This window comes from Mangifera indica, chromosome 13 (assembly GCF_011075055.1).
Source record: "Mangifera indica cultivar Alphonso chromosome 13, CATAS_Mindica_2.1, whole genome shotgun sequence".
Taxonomy (NCBI): domain Eukaryota; kingdom Viridiplantae; phylum Streptophyta; class Magnoliopsida; order Sapindales; family Anacardiaceae; genus Mangifera; species Mangifera indica.
The window spans coordinates 12,685,462-12,703,349 of NC_058149.1; the positions used below are offsets into that span (position 1 = coordinate 12,685,462).

General features: G+C 32.5%; 3 protein-coding genes across 9 annotated transcripts; 2 read left to right on the forward strand and 1 right to left on the reverse strand.

The window, feature by feature from the left end:
* The first annotated feature begins 2,163 nt into the window (after positions 1-2,163).
* LOC123194566 (protein REVERSION-TO-ETHYLENE SENSITIVITY1) lies at positions 2,164-6,247 on the forward strand. Of its 4 annotated transcripts, none has more exons than XM_044607823.1 (3): positions 2,164-2,321; positions 4,840-5,273; positions 5,599-6,247. In XM_044607823.1, the coding sequence occupies exons 2-3, from the start codon at positions 4,956-4,958 to the stop codon at positions 6,019-6,021; spliced, it is 741 nt and encodes a 246-aa protein (XP_044463758.1). In that variant the 5' UTR covers positions 2,164-2,321; positions 4,840-4,955; the 3' UTR covers positions 6,022-6,247. The 4 variants fall into 4 exon arrangements, with proteins under 4 accessions (XP_044463758.1, XP_044463761.1, XP_044463759.1 ...); XM_044607826.1 differs by having other exon boundaries at positions 2,165-2,321; positions 4,938-5,273; XM_044607824.1 differs by having other exon boundaries at positions 2,170-2,330.
* A 141-nt stretch (positions 6,248-6,388) lies between these two features.
* On the reverse strand, positions 6,389-9,970 carry LOC123194565 (calcineurin B-like protein 10). 2 transcript variants are annotated; one of them, XM_044607821.1, is made up of 9 exons: positions 9,786-9,970; positions 9,528-9,699; positions 9,206-9,288; positions 7,650-7,709; positions 7,392-7,500; positions 7,238-7,302; positions 7,039-7,119; positions 6,849-6,961; positions 6,389-6,718 (listed from the first exon to the last, which is right to left on the reverse strand). In XM_044607821.1, the coding sequence occupies exons 1-9, from the start codon at positions 9,864-9,866 to the stop codon at positions 6,664-6,666; spliced, it is 819 nt and encodes a 272-aa protein (XP_044463756.1). In that variant the 5' UTR covers positions 9,867-9,970; the 3' UTR covers positions 6,389-6,663. The 2 variants fall into 2 exon arrangements, with proteins under 2 accessions (XP_044463756.1, XP_044463757.1); XM_044607822.1 differs by having other exon boundaries at positions 7,238-7,290; positions 9,786-9,967.
* A 1,905-nt stretch (positions 9,971-11,875) lies between these two features.
* On the forward strand, positions 11,876-17,603 carry LOC123195095 (histone deacetylase 2-like). 3 transcript variants are annotated; one of them, XM_044608697.1, is made up of 13 exons: positions 11,877-12,140; positions 12,227-12,282; positions 12,804-12,921; positions 13,830-13,892; positions 14,218-14,286; positions 14,372-14,538; positions 14,658-14,722; positions 14,800-14,846; positions 15,070-15,114; positions 15,205-15,255; positions 16,131-16,217; positions 16,514-16,601; positions 17,226-17,603. In XM_044608697.1, exons 1-13 carry the CDS (start codon positions 11,907-11,909, stop codon positions 17,333-17,335), a joined length of 1,200 nt encoding a protein of 399 aa, XP_044464632.1. In that variant the 5' UTR covers positions 11,877-11,906; the 3' UTR covers positions 17,336-17,603. The 3 variants fall into 3 exon arrangements, with proteins under 3 accessions (XP_044464633.1, XP_044464632.1, XP_044464634.1); XM_044608699.1 differs by lacking the exon at positions 12,227-12,282 and having other exon boundaries at positions 12,010-12,140; XM_044608698.1 differs by lacking the exons at positions 12,227-12,282; positions 12,804-12,921 and having other exon boundaries at positions 11,876-12,140.
* The last annotated feature ends 285 nt before the right edge of the window (positions 17,604-17,888 follow it).

Below are 17,888 nucleotides of genomic sequence, written 5' to 3' on the forward strand. Positions count from 1 at the left end.
AATCAAACTGGAAAGGGATGCATCAGCTGATTGCCGCAGGTTTCTAAATTTTCAGGGTTTCTCTGCCGTACCTTGCGTAATCGGTAGTTGGTGTGCCGACCTCATGGTGATGGCATGGCACATACATTGAACGTGGATATATATGAAGTGACATTCACCTTTTCTGGTTATGGCAGCAACAGCAATGGTTGACTCACTCTCATCTCTTATTTTGATTGCATTTGCATTGCAACCACAACTTTCCATTTCGTAGTAGCCAAAAGGACCCATTACATTCCTTGTTTTTGGAAATTTATGACCTAAATATGTGCATTTTTTGCATCTTCCAACCAACCCAACACAAACAAAACATGTTTTAAGGACTGTTTGAGCGAGAGTATTCAAATATTAATTTGACCATCTTTCTTATTATTAATATATTTTTTTTATTTGACTCGTGAAATAATAAAAAAGTTTAATAATATTTTATTAATAATGATGGTCTAGTATATAAAATTTTTATTATTGTTATTTTTATCTTAGTTTTAAAAAAATATTATGATATTCTTAATTTTAATATAATTATATTCTTCTTTATTAATATTTTTATTTTTAATTAATATAATAACTGAAATAAAATAATTTTTTTGTTTAATTAATTCATTCTTGTAATATTTTTTTATTTTTAATAATAAAAATATTATTCAAATCAAACGTTAGAGTTGATTGCACAATAAAGGTGGAGTGTGTCCGAGTACAAAAATATAAATTAACTTATTAGTGATATATCAATATCAAAATTTTAATTAATTTACATAATAATTATAGGATCAATTCAACACTAAAAAGATGGTCCGACCATTACCTGTGACAAAAAAAAAACTATTTATAATAAGTTTATTAGAAATCAATATTATTCCATTTATAATAAAATTATATATATAAATAACAATATGTTGTTATGTAATTGAAAGTTATTTTATTTTTAATTTTTAATTATCTAATTATATAATAATGTATTATTATTTATACATAAAATTTTGCATGTAGCTTTGCTATTCCATTTAAGCTCTAAACTTGTTGAAAATGAATAATAATACTTAAGGGAAAAGAACTATTTTCTATCCAAGTTTTAACTCAAATTCAAAATTACATCAACGATAATTGAAAAACTCAAACTTCTACTCATAACCCATATTTTGTTAATTTTTCTTGTTAAAAATAAGGATAAAATGGTCATTTCACTGTTTCTATTAAAAAATATAAAATTTGTTACTTTTTCCCCATAGGTTTTAGAAACAAACAATTTCACTCTCGCCTAAAGTATTTAAATTTTGAAAAGTAACATTTTCACCTCCAAACCTAGAGTTTTCATATTTTTCAAACTGTAGTTATCCCCCAGAACTTTCAAAGACAGTAGTTTTACCCCCATTCTTCAACTTAAACTTCAGCTTCCAATATCCTTTTTAGTGTCTTTTTTGGCCTCCTTCTCTTGAGTTGATGATAAATGTGATGTGACAAAGATACTCTTATCGTCGACTCAAGAGAAGGAGGAGGTCGGAGAGGAAACCTGAAAGAATGTTGAAAGTTAAAGTTGAAGAGTATGAGTAAAACTACTATTTTTGAAAGTTTTGGGGGCAGTTGCAGTTTAAAAAATATAAAAACCCTAAATTTGAGGGTAAAAATGTTACTTTTTAAAGTTTAAAAACTTTAGACAAGAATAAAATTGTTAATTTCTAAAACCTAGGAGAAAAAAGTAACAAGTTTTATATCTTTTTAATATAAACAGTAAAATAATTAGTTTATCCTTACTTTTAACAGAAAAAATTAATAGAAATTGGGTTATAAGTGAGAGTTTAAAATTTTTAACTATTATGAGTGTAATTTTAAATTTAAGCTAAAACTTAGGTGAAAAATAGTCTTTTGCCCAATACTTAATTAGGTTAGGGATGTACGGATGGGATCTACATTAACCATTACATCTTTAATTTTTTTATTATTCACTTACCAAAAATAAATTAAAAGAAAGGATCTTATCTTTCGCAAATAATAATGTTTATTAACAAGGAAAATTATTCGGGAGGGGGGTCCCACTACCGAACTGAAAACCAGGGTCTGGTTCATGCACCTTCTCACTTTCCCAAAACTGAATAAAATTAAAAAATGAATTAGAATTTAAAATAATTACCTAAGCTTGATTTTTGTCAGAATAAAATCAAAACAGAGCAGTTTCTACTTCTACTCCACCATGAACAAACAACAACAAAAAAAACTATTCTCCTTCTTCTTCTTCTATGCAACTTGCTTGATTCAGCTTCTTTCCTCAGCATCAGTTTTTGAAGGTAAGTTTGGTAATTAATCATCACTTCTGTTTTTATTCATACGCATTACTTAGAAAACTTTAGATCTTGATGTTCTTCATTGTGTAATGTTAAGAAATTTCCAAATAGTTATGTTTAGTTTGCACGAAAATCTTTTAAAATAAATCCAAAATATGAAACTCGAAGACATCTTCATTATTATTTTTTTAAATTTTTGTTTCAGCTGATTATTTATGATCTGGATGTACTGTTTAATTTTGTCAGAAACCAGTTGATTATTTAATGAAGGCCTTGTGAAAGCTTCAATGATGACTGGAATTATATGTTAAAATTTCTATTTCATTTAGCACTTGTTAATCTTTTCCATGATTTGTTTGAAGCTAATTATGTAGGAATTTCTTGAAGCAAACGTTGTATCTTTATATATTTTAAGTAAGAAAAATATCTGCATTTTTGGAGCTTGGATTAGGACTTTTCTATTAGACTCTTGGTGACGAGGCTAAAGATCATAGATTTCTTTTAGTCTCTGAATGTAGAAGATGTAATTGTTCAGTATTCCCTGCGTGAACGAAAGGGAAGTTTGCACCTGGTATGTTTAGTAAGTTACATTCTTAATTTAATGTTTGTCCTTGAGGCTTCAATTTTCGATGGAATGTTGAGGATGAACTTTGTTGAAGATACGTGAGTGATTTGATTTAAGCTGAAGTAGCTAACATTATGAGAGGTTTTGACTTATGTTTACTGCAACATAGAGCTAGATGGCAAAAAGGATTCTTTAAGCTTAATCCTTTTAAGGGGAACAGTCTCTGTTCCTTGCTCTTTTTCCGCCCTTAGATCAAAATTGTCTGATTTAGATATTTCATTTTTTTGTCAAAATAAATGATGTTTCATAAATATATTAAATTTTGTTGTCATCTGAAAAGGGCTTAGGTTTGTGATGTTACAGTATCATTTTGGATTTTTGTCCACTGCCTTGGAAGCACAGAAAAACACCTCCATTTCTAACACATTTCGGTTTTTGAAACATCCCAAAACTGGTACGAAATATTTCGGAGGCATTCCAGAACTTTGAAAAATTTTGAAACACGTTTCAGTAGAAGAAATACATCTTAAAAAAAAAAAAAAAGAAATTGACACATCGTTTACGTTTTCTAACCCTAAGTGTCCCTAATTCTCAAATTGAATTCATCTCCTCTCCTCTGCTCTTTGGCGTGTTACTTATCTCCTCTCCAGCGTATTATAAAAATTGTTGTGTATTGTTGTTTTCTTCTTTTGTATCTACATCTACTTATGTTGAAACAATTTGCAGTGTGGCATTATTCTTTTTTTATTATTTATTTTTATACGATTATTGTTGTTGTCATTACTATTGTTAATTTGATTGGCTCTGTTATTCAACAGCCTTGACTTTTCTTCCAAATCTCAAAGGGTTGCATCAGCAGTTGCTTCCTATTAGGCATGAAGAATTTTGAAACACGTCTATTATTGTTGTTGTCATGACTATTGTTAGTATGATTGGCTCTGTTATTCAATAGCCTTGACTTTTAATCTATCTTCATGCCTAATAGGAAGCGACTACTACTGTAACTCTTCAAGATTTGGAAGAAAATAAAAATAGAGGTTGTTATATTTTTGCTATAAAATTTTTATATTTATAAACAAAAAACCTTATGTTTTTCATATTTATACATTTTTCCACGTTTCTGTTTTCTATATTTTTAAGAAAATGTGTTTCAACATTTATGTTTCCGTACTACATATTCTATTGCACGTGCCCAAATCTTAGTAGGTTCATTAAGAGAACTTTCTCCAATGAGAAGAATGCATTCGGACTTCCATTTTTCACAAAATGGTTGGCTTAACTAGAAATAAATACGAGTCTAACCATAGTAGTGCCATCTATTCAACATGCTAGAAATGCAGCTAAACATAACAGAGTATTACATGTTGAAAGCTTGAAGTCACTTGACATAATAGAGTATTACAAAGGCTTAGAAGTATGTAATTTTGGTACCCTGATAATTGGGTGATTTTGTAATTTGTTGTTTAGATATCTGATGTATTTGGGTGCATAGATTGTGTTGTCTCATTAAACTAAGTCCATTGGTATACTGAAAGGTTTAATCAGTTTACTAAAGACAAGCTCTTCTCAGAAATGGTCTAAACCACTATTCATCTTCTTTGCACTTCTTTTCATTCAAATATGAATGAGGATCAGCGTGTATCGAGTGGAGTGCCTTCATCTTTCAGGTGATTGGTTCCAATATATGTCTAAAATGGGTAATTTGGTTGAAACATAACTTAGGAAAAATTAGTAAACAAAAAGGCTTTATGGCATCTATTGTTGTTTTATTGGTTTGAATGTGACTATGAAACCTACGGTTGGAGATGCTTGAATGTTAGAGGATGGAAATTCTTGATTTCATGGGTTTTTTTATGGATACTCTGTAATTTGTATGTAGGCAATGTCTTAAGTTTTTTCATGTGCACCCTTTTGATTATTTTTAATAGAAGGTCCTTTGTAACGTGTTTCTTGCAGAATAAACTGTTTTTTTTTCTGAGACAGTTGTATCCCTTATTGGAAACTAGTTCATTATGTCTGAGGGAGTAGTTTGACATAGTTGCACTGCATCACAGAAAATTGCCAAAGGTCATATGCCAAGGGGAGTGGGAGGACTTTCAACAATGAATATAAAAGCAGTCTATGATGTTGAATGTATGAGTAGTTCTACATCTAGAATTCAGCATGAGCTGTGGCCGCTCAACGACATTAATCCAAAGGCAGCAAAGTTTCCATGTTGTTTAGTTTGGACTCCGCTCCCAGTTGTTTCGTGGCTGGCACCTTTCATTGGGCATGTTGGAATTTGCAGGGAGGATGGAATTATTTTGGATTTTTCAAGTTCCAACTTTGTGAATGCTGATGATTTTGCTTTTGGTGCTGTTGCCAGATATCTTCAGCTTGATCGGAATCAGGTAGAGATCTAATATTTTGGTGGCTCCCTAATTAACCTGTTTATTGTGTATGCTTATTCACTCCCTTGCAATCAGTTGAACTCAAAAGATGTACCACAATCATCATAATCAACGTTTGAATCTAAGGCTCTTACGGTCATTTATTTCTGCTTATCCATTAATGATTATATTTGTCATTCATGTGATTTTACCATATTTTCGAAACTCAGATAATTTTTTCTCATCATAATTCTGAATATTCATCATTGCTTTATGATGAGGGATCATTATGAGTGCCTAGAACTGCCTCTCCTGACCATGTTGTGAAATTTGAAATGTTAAACAGTGTTGCTTTCCCCCAAATCTGGCTGCACACACATGCAATCATGGTTATCGTCACACAGAATTTGGAACAGCAATCACATGGGATGACGCATTACAGTCGAGTGTGTGTCAATTTGAACACAAAACTTACAACCTATTTACATGCAACTGCCACTCTTTCGTTGCCAATTGTCTGAACAGGCTCTGTTATGGTGGATCAATGGGTTGGAACATGATTAATGTGGCAGCTCTGATACTTTTTAAGGGACAATGGATTAACAGCATGTCGATTATACGATCGTTTCTCCCATTCTTGTTCGTGCTCTGCACAGGTGTATTAATGGTGGGCTGGCCGTTCCTGATTGGGTTGTTCTCATTTTCTCTCCTCCTTCTGGGGTGGTTTGTATTTGGTACCTATTGCGCCAAGGGCTTGGTAGAATGCTAGTTCCTGGCGTCATCATTATTGTTTAGGTTTTGCTTTGTCAAAGAAGAAAAAATGGTACAGTTTACTGTTTCTTCTGAAAATTATGATCATAGGACATGTTAAACAGATGTAGCAAATTTACAGCAGGAAGCTTTACTGATGTTACAAAGTATAAAGTCTATGCCGCATCAAGGAACTGAACTAATCTTAGATTTGATTTAGAATAGAAATAGAACTTTTGGTTTCATTTTTTTAACTTCCCATCTTGGTTCTGATTGTTTAGGTTTGATTTTTTATTCTCAGGCATAACAATTTTTAAAATGTGCCTTTGATGTTTTGACACATGTCAAATGGGTTAATGTAGTTGGAGACAACATGACGTACTATATAGATAAATTTGAGTCATATTAGATCAACCCAAAACTATTTCAATAAGGGTTAGGGTTAATAACCCAAATTAATACAACATGAATATCATTTAATAATATGAACTGCTAGATCTAACTGCACCTGCTTTAGCTTCGATCATATGAAACAAAGCCCATCAGTAACACATGAACTGTCTAGCAGGATCACAGCCTCCTTGAAGCAGTGTCGCAGTAAATCCATAAGACACAATGCAGCTTCTTATGTACTAAATCGCCATGATCGAATGTTGGATTTTCAGTCTTCAACCTCAGTACTGAAAACAAAACTGGGAAATATTGTGGTGACATCCCTGGAAGTTGATAATAATTAAAATAAGCATCAGAATCAGCTTTGCAAGGGATCTCTTGGGGATCAGACAAACAATCAGAAAACATAGGATAAAAAACGATCAAAATTCTAATGCAGAGCGAATCGCATACTTTAAATAAGGAAGAGTCATGTTCTTCAAAAGAGATGGATTTCGAATCACAAATTCCTTCCATTCTTCTTTGCTGATTCGACCATCCTTGTCCATATCAGCATCAGCAAATGTCTGCAGGGTCAGCAGAGGATGCGATGGGTATCAAATTGCCCAGAAAATATTCAAGGAAGCTGAAATGATCACCTTACTTTGTCAATGATAGCTTCAAGAAGGTCATCCGGCAAACTTATTTCAGATTCATTCAGAATGGCAATTACCATCTGCTTAACCTGAAAACATTCTCTAAACAAATTAGCTAAAAGGCCAACAAATGCCCTGGAACATCAATTATCAGTAGTTTTCAGAATTCAACTACCGACAACGAAAAAATTCGAGACAGTTACTCACTTCATCCCGCTCAATACACCCTTTTTGTCTAAGATCGTATAGCCTAAAAGCAACTGCAAAATAACATGTAAAAGAGAAAAGACTGAAGATTAACATTTCTTAAACCAAAATTTGGTTGCATATGATTCCAAAATTTTTTCTTCAGAACTCTTACAATCAATTTTCTCTTCCATAGGGGCATAGGGATGGAAGACATTGAGTGCATGAATAAATTCCTCAAATTCAATGACACCATTTTTCTTTTCATCAAAAAGATAAAAAACCTACAAAAAAAATGCAGCAGTTATATACATGAATTGATGTGTAATACCAAAGGAAAACTTCTTCTGTTAAGAACCATATGAAGTCTGCCAACAAATTTGTAAAGCTTGATGCTGGTATATCAAACTTGTGAAACTTTAATGTTGATTACCCGGTCCAGAAAAAGATTCTCGCCATGTCGGGTATTGAAAAGTGCCAACTGGAGCTCTTCCTACAAGTTAACAGTCATAAACAATAACCAATAAAAAAGAATCAAACAAAAACACTGATGCATACCCAAAATGAAAGAGGACACCTTTAATTGACACAAGTGCGAGTGACTATAAGACACCTTTTATGTCGCCAGTTCTGCTTGGATATTCTTTAATTTCTTTTCTTTTTTCAACAGCTCTTAAATCATCATCCAGACCAAAATTCTAGGAACAAGTTCTTGATACCAGTATGATAATATTGCACTACTGGCCCAAGAATCTAATTCAAGAGAGACATTCAGTCTTATATTCTTGTTTTCTACAATTTTAGAATATTGAGTCAACCATTTTATGATTTAACAGAAGGAATTGAAATAATTCTTAACAATCTCGACCTTGAATTAAATTCCATCAGCTTGGATGAAAAACCTCTACACTGAAAAGTGCTTTTGCATTCACTCATCATCTTAGTGGAATGATAGGAAACTACACCAACTAAACAGTCTTAGTCCAATATTCAACACAAAACAAGGAATTTTATTTAGTAGGCTTACTCTCCACACTCCAAAACAATTATTCTTGCAACAAAATTGAAAATAATAAAAAGATGTCCCGGCAATAGAGGTGCAAGTCCCCCACTAGGCTGAAAGCCCCTTAAAGATTTAAGGAATTCTTCCTTGATCTTTTCATCTTCTTCTCTTCACTTTTTACAGTCTCTTCCAGCTATGTTATCTCTTAATTTTCCTTGATCTTTGCTTGTTTCTTTTGCCGAGATTACAGTTGCCGTTAGCTTACTGTCCTCTGATGTTTTGCTCATAACTGTAATATTCCCTGATAATCTATTCAAGATTAAAGCCTCCATCTCTCTGTACTCTAGTAATCTATTATTAATTCCCTTTTGTTTCCTTTCGTATTCCAGCTCCATCTCTCTATCTTCCAGCAATATGCCATTATTTCCCTATTGTATTCCTGCTTGACAGGTGGCCTAACATAGGCCAACTGTTTCAACTAAGCATTTAACAAAACTTCCCAAAAGCTACACTGTTCTTAAACTCAATTTTTCTAACTAAAAATATTACTGCACACTCAACATAGGGAGAAGAACACAAAACACATTAGATGATTGTTCAGCCTCATCTAGAGTAATGCAAAAGTGTAGGATCTGGGTATAATCCAGTAGAAAATAAATTACAAAAAACAAATCCTAAAGTAGATTTTCTACATAAGAATTACTTCTGAAATGGAATCCCCAGAGCAAATTTGTCAGAAATTATCACAAACTGAAATCCTTCAATCCCTTACTTCAAACATGACAAGTGTTGATCGAATATTTCAGAAGCTATTAAAACACAAGAGCCTAATGTAATACCGAGTTCAATATACCAGGCCCTGTAATTTCAATTCAAAGTGCAAATGTTTTACAGGTTCTGAACTAATCAAAGACCACAAGAAAATATTACAACAGAACTTCTATGCTACAAAAACTAAGGAAAGAAAGTTAAGATTTACAATTTACCTTGTGAATCAACCCATCCTTGATAATCGAACAACTCAAGTGATCATAAAGCTCATGCAAAGCCTCCAGTTCATTGACAGTAACTGCATGAGCAAAAGCGCCAGCATTGACATCCCAGTTATCGCACTAAATAAAAAAACCACTGTCAGACTGTAATTTTCAAAAACCTTTCCCTAGATACAGGTCTCTTCTTCATACGGGTATGCTTAGACATTACAAACCCAGTTCGCATAAGAACCAAAAACATACAATTAAAATGTTGTAAAGTCTCAAGGACCAATCAAATTTCAAAAGCAGAAGCAAAGGAAGAGGACAAAATTACATCGAGATTCATCAGCGAGTCGAGCCAGATCTCTGACGGCTAGACGGGCTTTCTTGGGGGGTTGCCGATTCTCGCAACAGCCAACGAAAGAGACAACTAGAGCCTCAATGATGGCAATGAACGGTATACAAGCTGTACAGATTCGTTCCACTACAGAAAGAGAGCTCGACCTCTGTTCAAATAAACAAATCAAAAAACAAGCATCAATCAACAATCTGGAGGCGCGGTCTCAAGAACATCAGATAAACCATATGATACATTATAAAAGATAGCCCTCATAAAAGAGCCATTATTGCTGAAGTCCATGAAGCAGGCAAAAAGAAGACTCAAAAAAAGCATGGCATGCTTTGCTTCGCCGTCTGTAAATATAGAGAGAGGCGTGTACAACTGCAACGCCACCTCGTCGGCCGAATCAATCGATCATTATCCGACTATTTTGTGTCTGTGCTATACACACGTGGCAGTCTGTGTCTGGTGAGTTGTCATGCTAATGGCGCCTGCTTTCATGACGTAAAAGTTAAAACAAGAAAAACAGTTTTTTATGAAGAAATTTTTTTGTTTCACGTAAGGGTGCGTTTGGTTGGCGGTAAAATAGATTACTTTGATAATCTATTTTTTATTCTCTTATTTGGTTTATCAGTAATAAAAGATTACAGTAATCTTCTATTATCAATACTGACATGGTAGGTAATATAGGTGGTAATCTGATTATCACCTTCACCTTAGGTATTTAAAGATTACTGGGGTAATCTTGAGTTTATTATAGAAAAATTATTATTTATTAATTTTTTGAGATAAAAATAAATTTATTTTTAATTAATATGACAAATAATATAAAAAATATTTAAAAATGTTTATATTCAAGGACATTTAAATAAAATAATTTACTAGTAATCTTTTATTATCTTTAACCAAACATAATAATTATTTATACCTATCAAATTTTATCAAACATAGTAATCATTTATACCCAGTAATCTTCTAAGTAATCTATCTTTAAGGTAATCTTTCTATTTTAATAATCAAACATTACCCAAATCAAACGCCCTAAATGATTATCTCTCTCTTTTCCTTTTTATAAATTAGTTAAAATAACCGCCTTTAATGTGTTTACACAAAATAATTTGACCGCCCACCCGGCGAGGTCCCACATGTGGGGCAAGTGATTGCATTCAACCACTTAATAATAAGGTTTTTTTTTTTTAAGGTCAAATGGCTATTTCCATCCCAAGCGATAATTCTCATTCTTTAATTTAAAAAAAAAATCTCAATAATTTTTATTATTAAAAAGTATTTATATTATTCCAATCAAATATTATTATAAAAATATAATTAAATATTATTTTATTAAAAATATTATGATAACATTTTTATTAAACTAAATATGAATAACATATGATAAGGATATAAATTATTTTTAAAAAAAAATTTTGGAGTAAATGAAAATTTTTCTCTTATCTTGTTTAATAAAAATATTATCCAAAACATGTGATTTTACATAATTAGTACTTGCGTCTATATTTGTAAAATAATATTTTTATTTTTAATTAAAATTAATATAAATTAATTTTTTTTTGTGTAAAGTATTATTTAATCAAAGAGCTTTTTTTTTTTAATTTTGTCAGTAATTTTATAAAAAAAATTAATTGATTTAGTTCACAAATTTAATAAATAAGTAAAAATTTAATTTTTTTCAAACTATTAATTTATAAAAAAATTAATCGATTTAGTAAATAAATTTATAAAAAATTAATTTTAACAAATTTAATAAAAATAAAAGAATAATATTATATGTATAATTAAATTATATTAATTTATTGTATAAATTAATTCAATAATATTGGATTGGATAATTTTAAAATTAAAAAAATAAACAATCATTTTTAATCATAAATTACTCAATTTATTTTAAAAGCATTATTTTTTTTCAAACAAGTCGATAAAAATTATTTATAATAAGTGAATTAAGTGATTAATACTTCTTTTATCTTATATAAGACATTAGAATTGTATTTAGTGATTAATGACGTCAATAACAGAAAATATATCTTTTTGTGGGTTTTATTTTAAAATATATATTTTAATTGTTTATTTAATCTATTATACCGGGGATGAATAAATTTAAATTTAATTTTATTATAATAATAAATTCGAAAGTATATGAAAACACGTCAAGCTTGAGTATCTTCCCACGCCACGTGGCAGCGCCTTTAACCCGCTTCGAGCCAAATGAATCGGATTCCCACGCTCCATAGCAGCGCTTTTAAGCCACGCTGTAAGATCAACCAATTTCAATCCAACGTGTTGCTCAACGCCGCTTTTTATATTTCCACCGTTGTCCACTCTATTTAATTATTCGTAGTTACGGGACGATTTCCCATGAAGAACCAATTCAGACCGATCATTGTGGAGTCAACTCGGAAACTCGGTAAACCCATTCTTTATGTTCTGCTGGCATTCGTCACCGTCAAAGTCTCTAATTCTCTGTATCGCTACTTGCATAATCATTCGATGTCATCGTCGTCTTCAACTTCAAGTGCAACTGATGCTGAAACTCTCCGGCGAAACCGAATTCTCTCCAGCAAGCTCTACTTCGATGTTCCTCCCTCCAAGGTAACCTAACACTGACATGTTTCTATATGAGAATTTATGCGTGTTTCATTTCATTTGGACTGTTAATTTATTGTTTGAACGAATAGGTCCCGGTGGTTTACTCACCTGCTTACGATATTTCGTTTTTTGGAATAGAGAAACTGTAAGAGGCTCTAACCTTTTTTTTCTCTCAGTTTATGTGATTTTGTGTTTATATTACTACTACGATTATTTTTAGAATGGACTGGTGAAAGAAATGTAAACGTATATGATCAATTTGAATTTCAGAAGATTATAAATTAGTTTAGTTGACTAGCCTATATATACGCATAACATTATTATTCAATTAGAGTTTGGACGAGCTTGTTAAATGTTGCCTTTGTAACTTAAACATGGTGTCTGGACGGGGCAGCTGCCTATTGTAGCTAATTCAAGCCATTCCCAGATTTTTAGCTTTGGACTTATTTGTTTTGACCTTTTCCCAGCTCAAGATAAAATTCACTCCATTATTATTGCTCCCTGTCAAACAATTTTGACTTACGTATGCTGTAACTTTCCATAACAGAATTTTGTGCTAATGATGGATGATGTAAAAAATCCTATTTCATTAAATATGGTGGATTGTGGACTGAACTTGAGCAGACAATTGACTGTTTTCTTGACTTCTCTGTGCAATTGATGAAGGCACCCATTTGATTCTTCTAAATGGGGTCGTATATGCCAGTTCCTCAATTTGGCTGGTGTTTTGGACAAAAGTCGAATTGTTGAGCCAGTGGAAGCTTCAAAAGAGGATCTCCTTGTGGTAATTTCTATATATTTAAGACAATCAGTGACACATTATGACTATAGAAGTTGATATCGAAGTATTCACATAGCTGGCATCAAGCTTTGTTTTCAAGCTGTTTAGAAGGCAATATTGACTTGTAAATGAAAAGCCTTACTTTATGAGTCTGCTGTTCTTAAGGATTATCAAACCCTGCATAGCATGCAACCAATTTGTGCTAGACCGTGGAACAGTTGTAAAGTCCAATTTCAGCTCAGTGATATGCATAGATGTACAAATGGGTCCTTAATTCATATGCATTATGCACATGACTTGCCATAAAGTAAGAATTTTATCTTAGTATTAGTATATTGTGAGAATTTTAAGTGGTAATTCTGGTCAAAAGGCCATACTTAACTTGGTCTTCTGTAATAAGGACTTAATAGAGCTGTTATTTTTAGATTTAGTTTATGTAACTTGAGACTGATTGTCTCTGAATTAATTTTTCTTCTGAGTATACCTTATGCATCTTGTTCACTTTTTACCTATTGTATAGTTTAGAGACCCCAAAAAATATGGTTCTCCACCATCAAAATTCGCTTCATTTTTCTAGGTAAAGGAGATTAATTAGAAGGAAGTTTTTTTTTTTTTTTGGAATTCTTCTGGTGAATTCATTATCTTGATATACTTTGCATTCTTTAAATGCTTGAGATAGCTGTTCTGAGAGACTATGATGTGTTTTACGATATTTTATAATTTGGAACCTACTCAATTCTTCAAAGATGGTGATCATATTTTATTCTGCACCAACAAACACTGTTTCATCTCAACCAAGTTATGGTATTGCAATTTGCATGAGATGAATAAATGACTACAGAATAGCTACATGTTTAGTCACTGTAAAATGTTAGGAAACTATATGCAAACTTAATGTTTTGTGCAATCAGGTGCATACAGAATCATATTTGGATAGTCTGAAGAGCAGCCTAAAAGTTGCCACAATAATGGAGGTAATGCATAAGGGCTTTATCTGCAGCTAATCTTTACTTCATGATTATTTTCTTTAAGATTGTAGTACATATTAAACTTATTAAGCAAGTGCATATGTTGGTGTGCTATTTGAAATGAATTCATTAAATGCTAGAAAGGGGGTGAGTGATGTCAAGCCATTTAAAAAAACTGCAGAATTAGTTCAATTATAATGACTTTGATTTAATGGAACAACCAAGCTTATAATTAACTTCTGGCATGACTTAATAGTTTGATCCTTGGAGTAAACAGTTTCATGTCGTGTGAATGATATATTTTACTAATTCAACGTGCTACCATAAATAGGTCCCTCCTGTTGCACTAGTTCCCAACTTTCTTGTGCAGAAGAATGTTCTTTATCGATTTCGCAAGCAGGTGAATCATCATCTGTCCTGAAATTTATTCTCAGTTGGATTTCTTTTCTGAAATTGGATTATACTGATTGTAAGACTGACTGCAGGTGGGTGGAACAATACTGGCAGGCAAGCTGGCAAGAGAGCGAGGATGGGCTATCAATATTGGAGGAGGGTTTCATCACTGTTCTTCAAATAATGGAGGTGGATTTTGTGCTTATGCAGACATTTCTCTTTGCATACATTATACCTTCGTTAAGTCAAATATATCAAGGTATTAATACCTCAGCTCGGATGAAATAAATGCACTGTTTCAATTTTAACTTGGAACTTAGATCTCAGTTGACAGTTACCTTTTTATGAAACTTCTTTTCATCATCATCTCGAATGCAGGGTCATGATAATTGATCTTGATGCGCATCAAGGAAATGGTCATGAAAAGGACTTTTCTAATGACGGTACGTCACTTATTTGTCCTGATGGTGCTTTATTTAGCTTTTTTTTGGAATCTCAAAGGGGACATATATTCTAACAGGGCGAGTTTATATTCTGGACATGTACAACCCTGGAATATATCCATTTGTAAGTTGCAAGCTCCTAAAATTAAGCTACTGATTCTTTGAATTCAGTTTCTAGATTTTTATCATGCAGCTATTTTAGATTTAATCCTTCATTTCTCATTTTTACCACTTATTTATTGCTCTTTATCTATGTATTAATATCATTATGAGAGTATTAATTGTTTCTTTAATTAAAGATTCTTATCACTCTTCTTTTCCTCTCACTCTTGCAATTTCACTGGTAGGATTACGAGGCAAGGAGGTACATAGATCAGAAAGTTGAAGTAATGGTAAGCTTTGCAATCTAATTTTGAAAAGTGAATCATATCTGTTTTGTTCTTATCCTCCAATAATATTTTGCTTTTCCTAAATTTGGGCAGACTGGGACAACAACAGATGAGTACCTAAATAAATTAGATGATGCACTTGAGGTATAAATGGCTTTTGCTTTCAAATGTCTCACCTGCTATTCTCTCTTGAAGTCTGTTATTTTGATGAAAGTAAGCTTTTGTTTGTGTCTCCCTTAGAGGCTTTCTACAGGCCAGTATAGTACTGTGTCTTGCTGTCTCCTTCCAATAATATAGCCTTTTTGTATGGCAGTTGTGGGTTCTTTTAGGTTTCAACTTCTATCTGACCACCATTACCTTCTTTTCACTGCACGAATGCTAGCTTACATGCATTGTTTGCATTTATGGCCTTGACATTTGTGTCTTGGTCAAAGGTGCTGTTTTGGAATATAGCTAACCCACTTGATAGTTGCAGTTTTGCCGTTGACTGGCTTGTGCTCTAGCTTTTCCACCTTTTTTTTTTGGGTACCACCAAGACTTTAAATTTTGGGATTTTGTCTACATCTCTTCCGTCTTGTTTACAGTTATTTCTGTGGTTGTTGAATTTCACAGATTAAATTGTGAGAACAATAGCATTTTGTTTTGGACATAGAAAAATATTAAAGTTGTAACTGATTATAGTTTTAACGACTGCAAAAAAGAGTTGAAAAAAATCTCCTTTTGAGCTCTCTAGTAATATGAACTTTGGAAGAACCACATCTCAAAAGTTAGTTGTTGAGATTGGAGCCCAAAGCTTATAAACCCCACACTAAAAACTCATACTTTCCAATAGGGGATCCAAATTTTTTACTTGCACTTGAGATTCTAACATACTAAATAATATAAATTTTGAAAAAACCATATTTCAAAAGTTAGCTATTGAAATCACCAAAAACCGATACTTTTCCATGTGGGATCCAAAGCCCATACTTTGCATTTGGTGTCCTAACACATTGAAATTCGTGATTTATTCATTTTAGGTTGCTGGTCGTATGTTTGATCCTGAGTTAGTGATTTACAATGCTGGCACTGATATCTTAGACGGGGATCCACTGGGCAGGTTAAAGGTAAATTTTGGTTGTTGGATACTGCACCCTTTTATGAAACCTGTTTATCGAACTCAAAGTTTGGGCTTAGGATGAGACTCTCAGGTTTATCATTTGATAGTTCATCATAGAATGGTGTTGAAAGAATCCTCACAATGAAAATATGTTTCCAATCTAATGCTAATTAAACAATTGTTATAATCGAGCCAAGAATGAACTAAGATGTTCTTTGTGAAGTCAGTTACCTATATTTTGTGTGAGTTCCCACTAATAGGATAATTAACTACAAGGTCCATGCTGTGCTTGTGCTGCTGCAGATTAGCCCTGAGGGGATCGCAAATAGAGATGAGAAGGTCTTCAGATTTGCTCGCTCAAGAAACATTCCTGTTGTCATGCTCACATCAGGTCATCTGATTTTAAACTTAGTACTGTTTTGATAAATTCTATGTTTCTATGCTCATGTGAGTTAATGCTACTTATGAATATCTGAATGTGTGCTTACATTCTTGGCAAGTTTTGAGGAATTGACTCTTTTCAGCTGCAAACCATCTCTTAATTCAATAAAACTGTGTATGTCCACTTTGAGTATACAAATGGATACATACTTGATGTGTGACATCAAGTGATCGGAGATTTTGAATTAAAGATAAAGTAACACACATTCTCATAATAATACATCATGTGTGTACTTAAAAGTAGGTACGCATAACGTTGCTCCTCTCAATTCCCATATTGTGTCTTGTGGTTTGTCAAGTAGATCAACCTAGTGTTAGGGCTTCAGATCATCTCTCAGTGAGACTCGTTTAAGAACCGGTAATCAAATTACTTATCAAACTGTGAAAATTTACCAGCTCGGAGTGAATGGATAGACAAGAAAGTTGCATATTATTTAAAACATATTGGTCCCTGGCAATATATGTTGTAATGGATGGTTGAAGCTTTTGCCTTATAACGGTCTGACATGTTGCTGATAATTTATGATGAGATCATTGGTGGTTGTATTTAGCTCTTGGGTTTTCGATGTTTCAGGTGGTTATATGAAGTCCAGCGCAAGAGTAATAGCAGATTCGATAGCAAATCTTTCGAGAAAAGGCCTTATAGATACGGGGAGTTCCCAGGGAAGGTCTAAAAGCAATTAAAGGTCGTTTCTCTGTGCCATTTGGATCATATTCATACGGGGAAAATAGATAAACACCAAAATCACACACCTTTCACCTTTGTATATTATTGTATAAATCTGAAGCAAATATGTCTTAAAGCTCTATAGGTAGTAGTTATCTCTATGTAATGTATATATTGGAATTCAACAGGGCTAAGTTAAAAAAGACGTAACGGTAGTGATAAAGGAACTGTATACTTAGGTCTGTAACTGTAACTGTGGTAAACATATGAAATTACGCTTTTGTATACTGTTTTCTTCAATTATGAGACAGTCTCATATAAAATGTTAGAAGTAATAACCATTCTTCGATAAATGGATCCAAATCAAATTGGGCCTCCAAAATGGAAAGTTTGTTTTTAAAAGTTTAAACAGTATTATATCACCTAATAAAATGGTTTTTCTGATCAACCAATCACGCATCTATCAATCATCCTTATCACATTTTTTATTAGTGTTTAAAAGTTAGATTTCCTCTCCAAACATTGGTCAATTCAACAAAAAATTCATTTTTTAAATTGCAATGGAAACCA

Bases quoted from the DNA above. Each gene is read 5' to 3' on its own strand.
- LOC123194566 (XM_044607823.1), top strand. From the start codon at position 4,956: ATGCCAAGGGGAGTGGGAGGACTTTCAACAATGAATATAAAAGCAGTC. The intron at 5,274-5,598 runs GTAGAGATCTAA...AATGTTAAACAG, and splicing joins TTCAGCTTGATCGGAATCAG to TGTTGCTTTCCCCCAAATCT.
- LOC123195095 (XM_044608697.1), top strand. From the start codon at position 11,907: ATGAAGAACCAATTCAGACCGATCATTGTGGAGTCAACTCGGAAACTC. The intron at 14,723-14,799 runs GTACGTCACTTA...ATATTCTAACAG, and splicing joins AAAGGACTTTTCTAATGACG to GGCGAGTTTATATTCTGGAC. The intron at 15,256-16,130 runs GTATAAATGGCT...TATTCATTTTAG, and splicing joins AATTAGATGATGCACTTGAG to GTTGCTGGTCGTATGTTTGA.
- LOC123194565 (XM_044607821.1), bottom strand. From the start codon at position 9,866: ATGCTTTTTTTGAGTCTTCTTTTTGCCTGCTTCATGGACTTCAGCAAT. The intron at 9,289-9,527 runs GTAATTTTGTCC...TTGCTCATGCAG, and splicing joins ACTCGCTGATGAATCTCGAT to TTACTGTCAATGAACTGGAG. The intron at 6,719-6,848 runs GTATGCGATTCG...ATCAACTTCCAG, and splicing joins ATGACTCTTCCTTATTTAAA to GGATGTCACCACAATATTTC.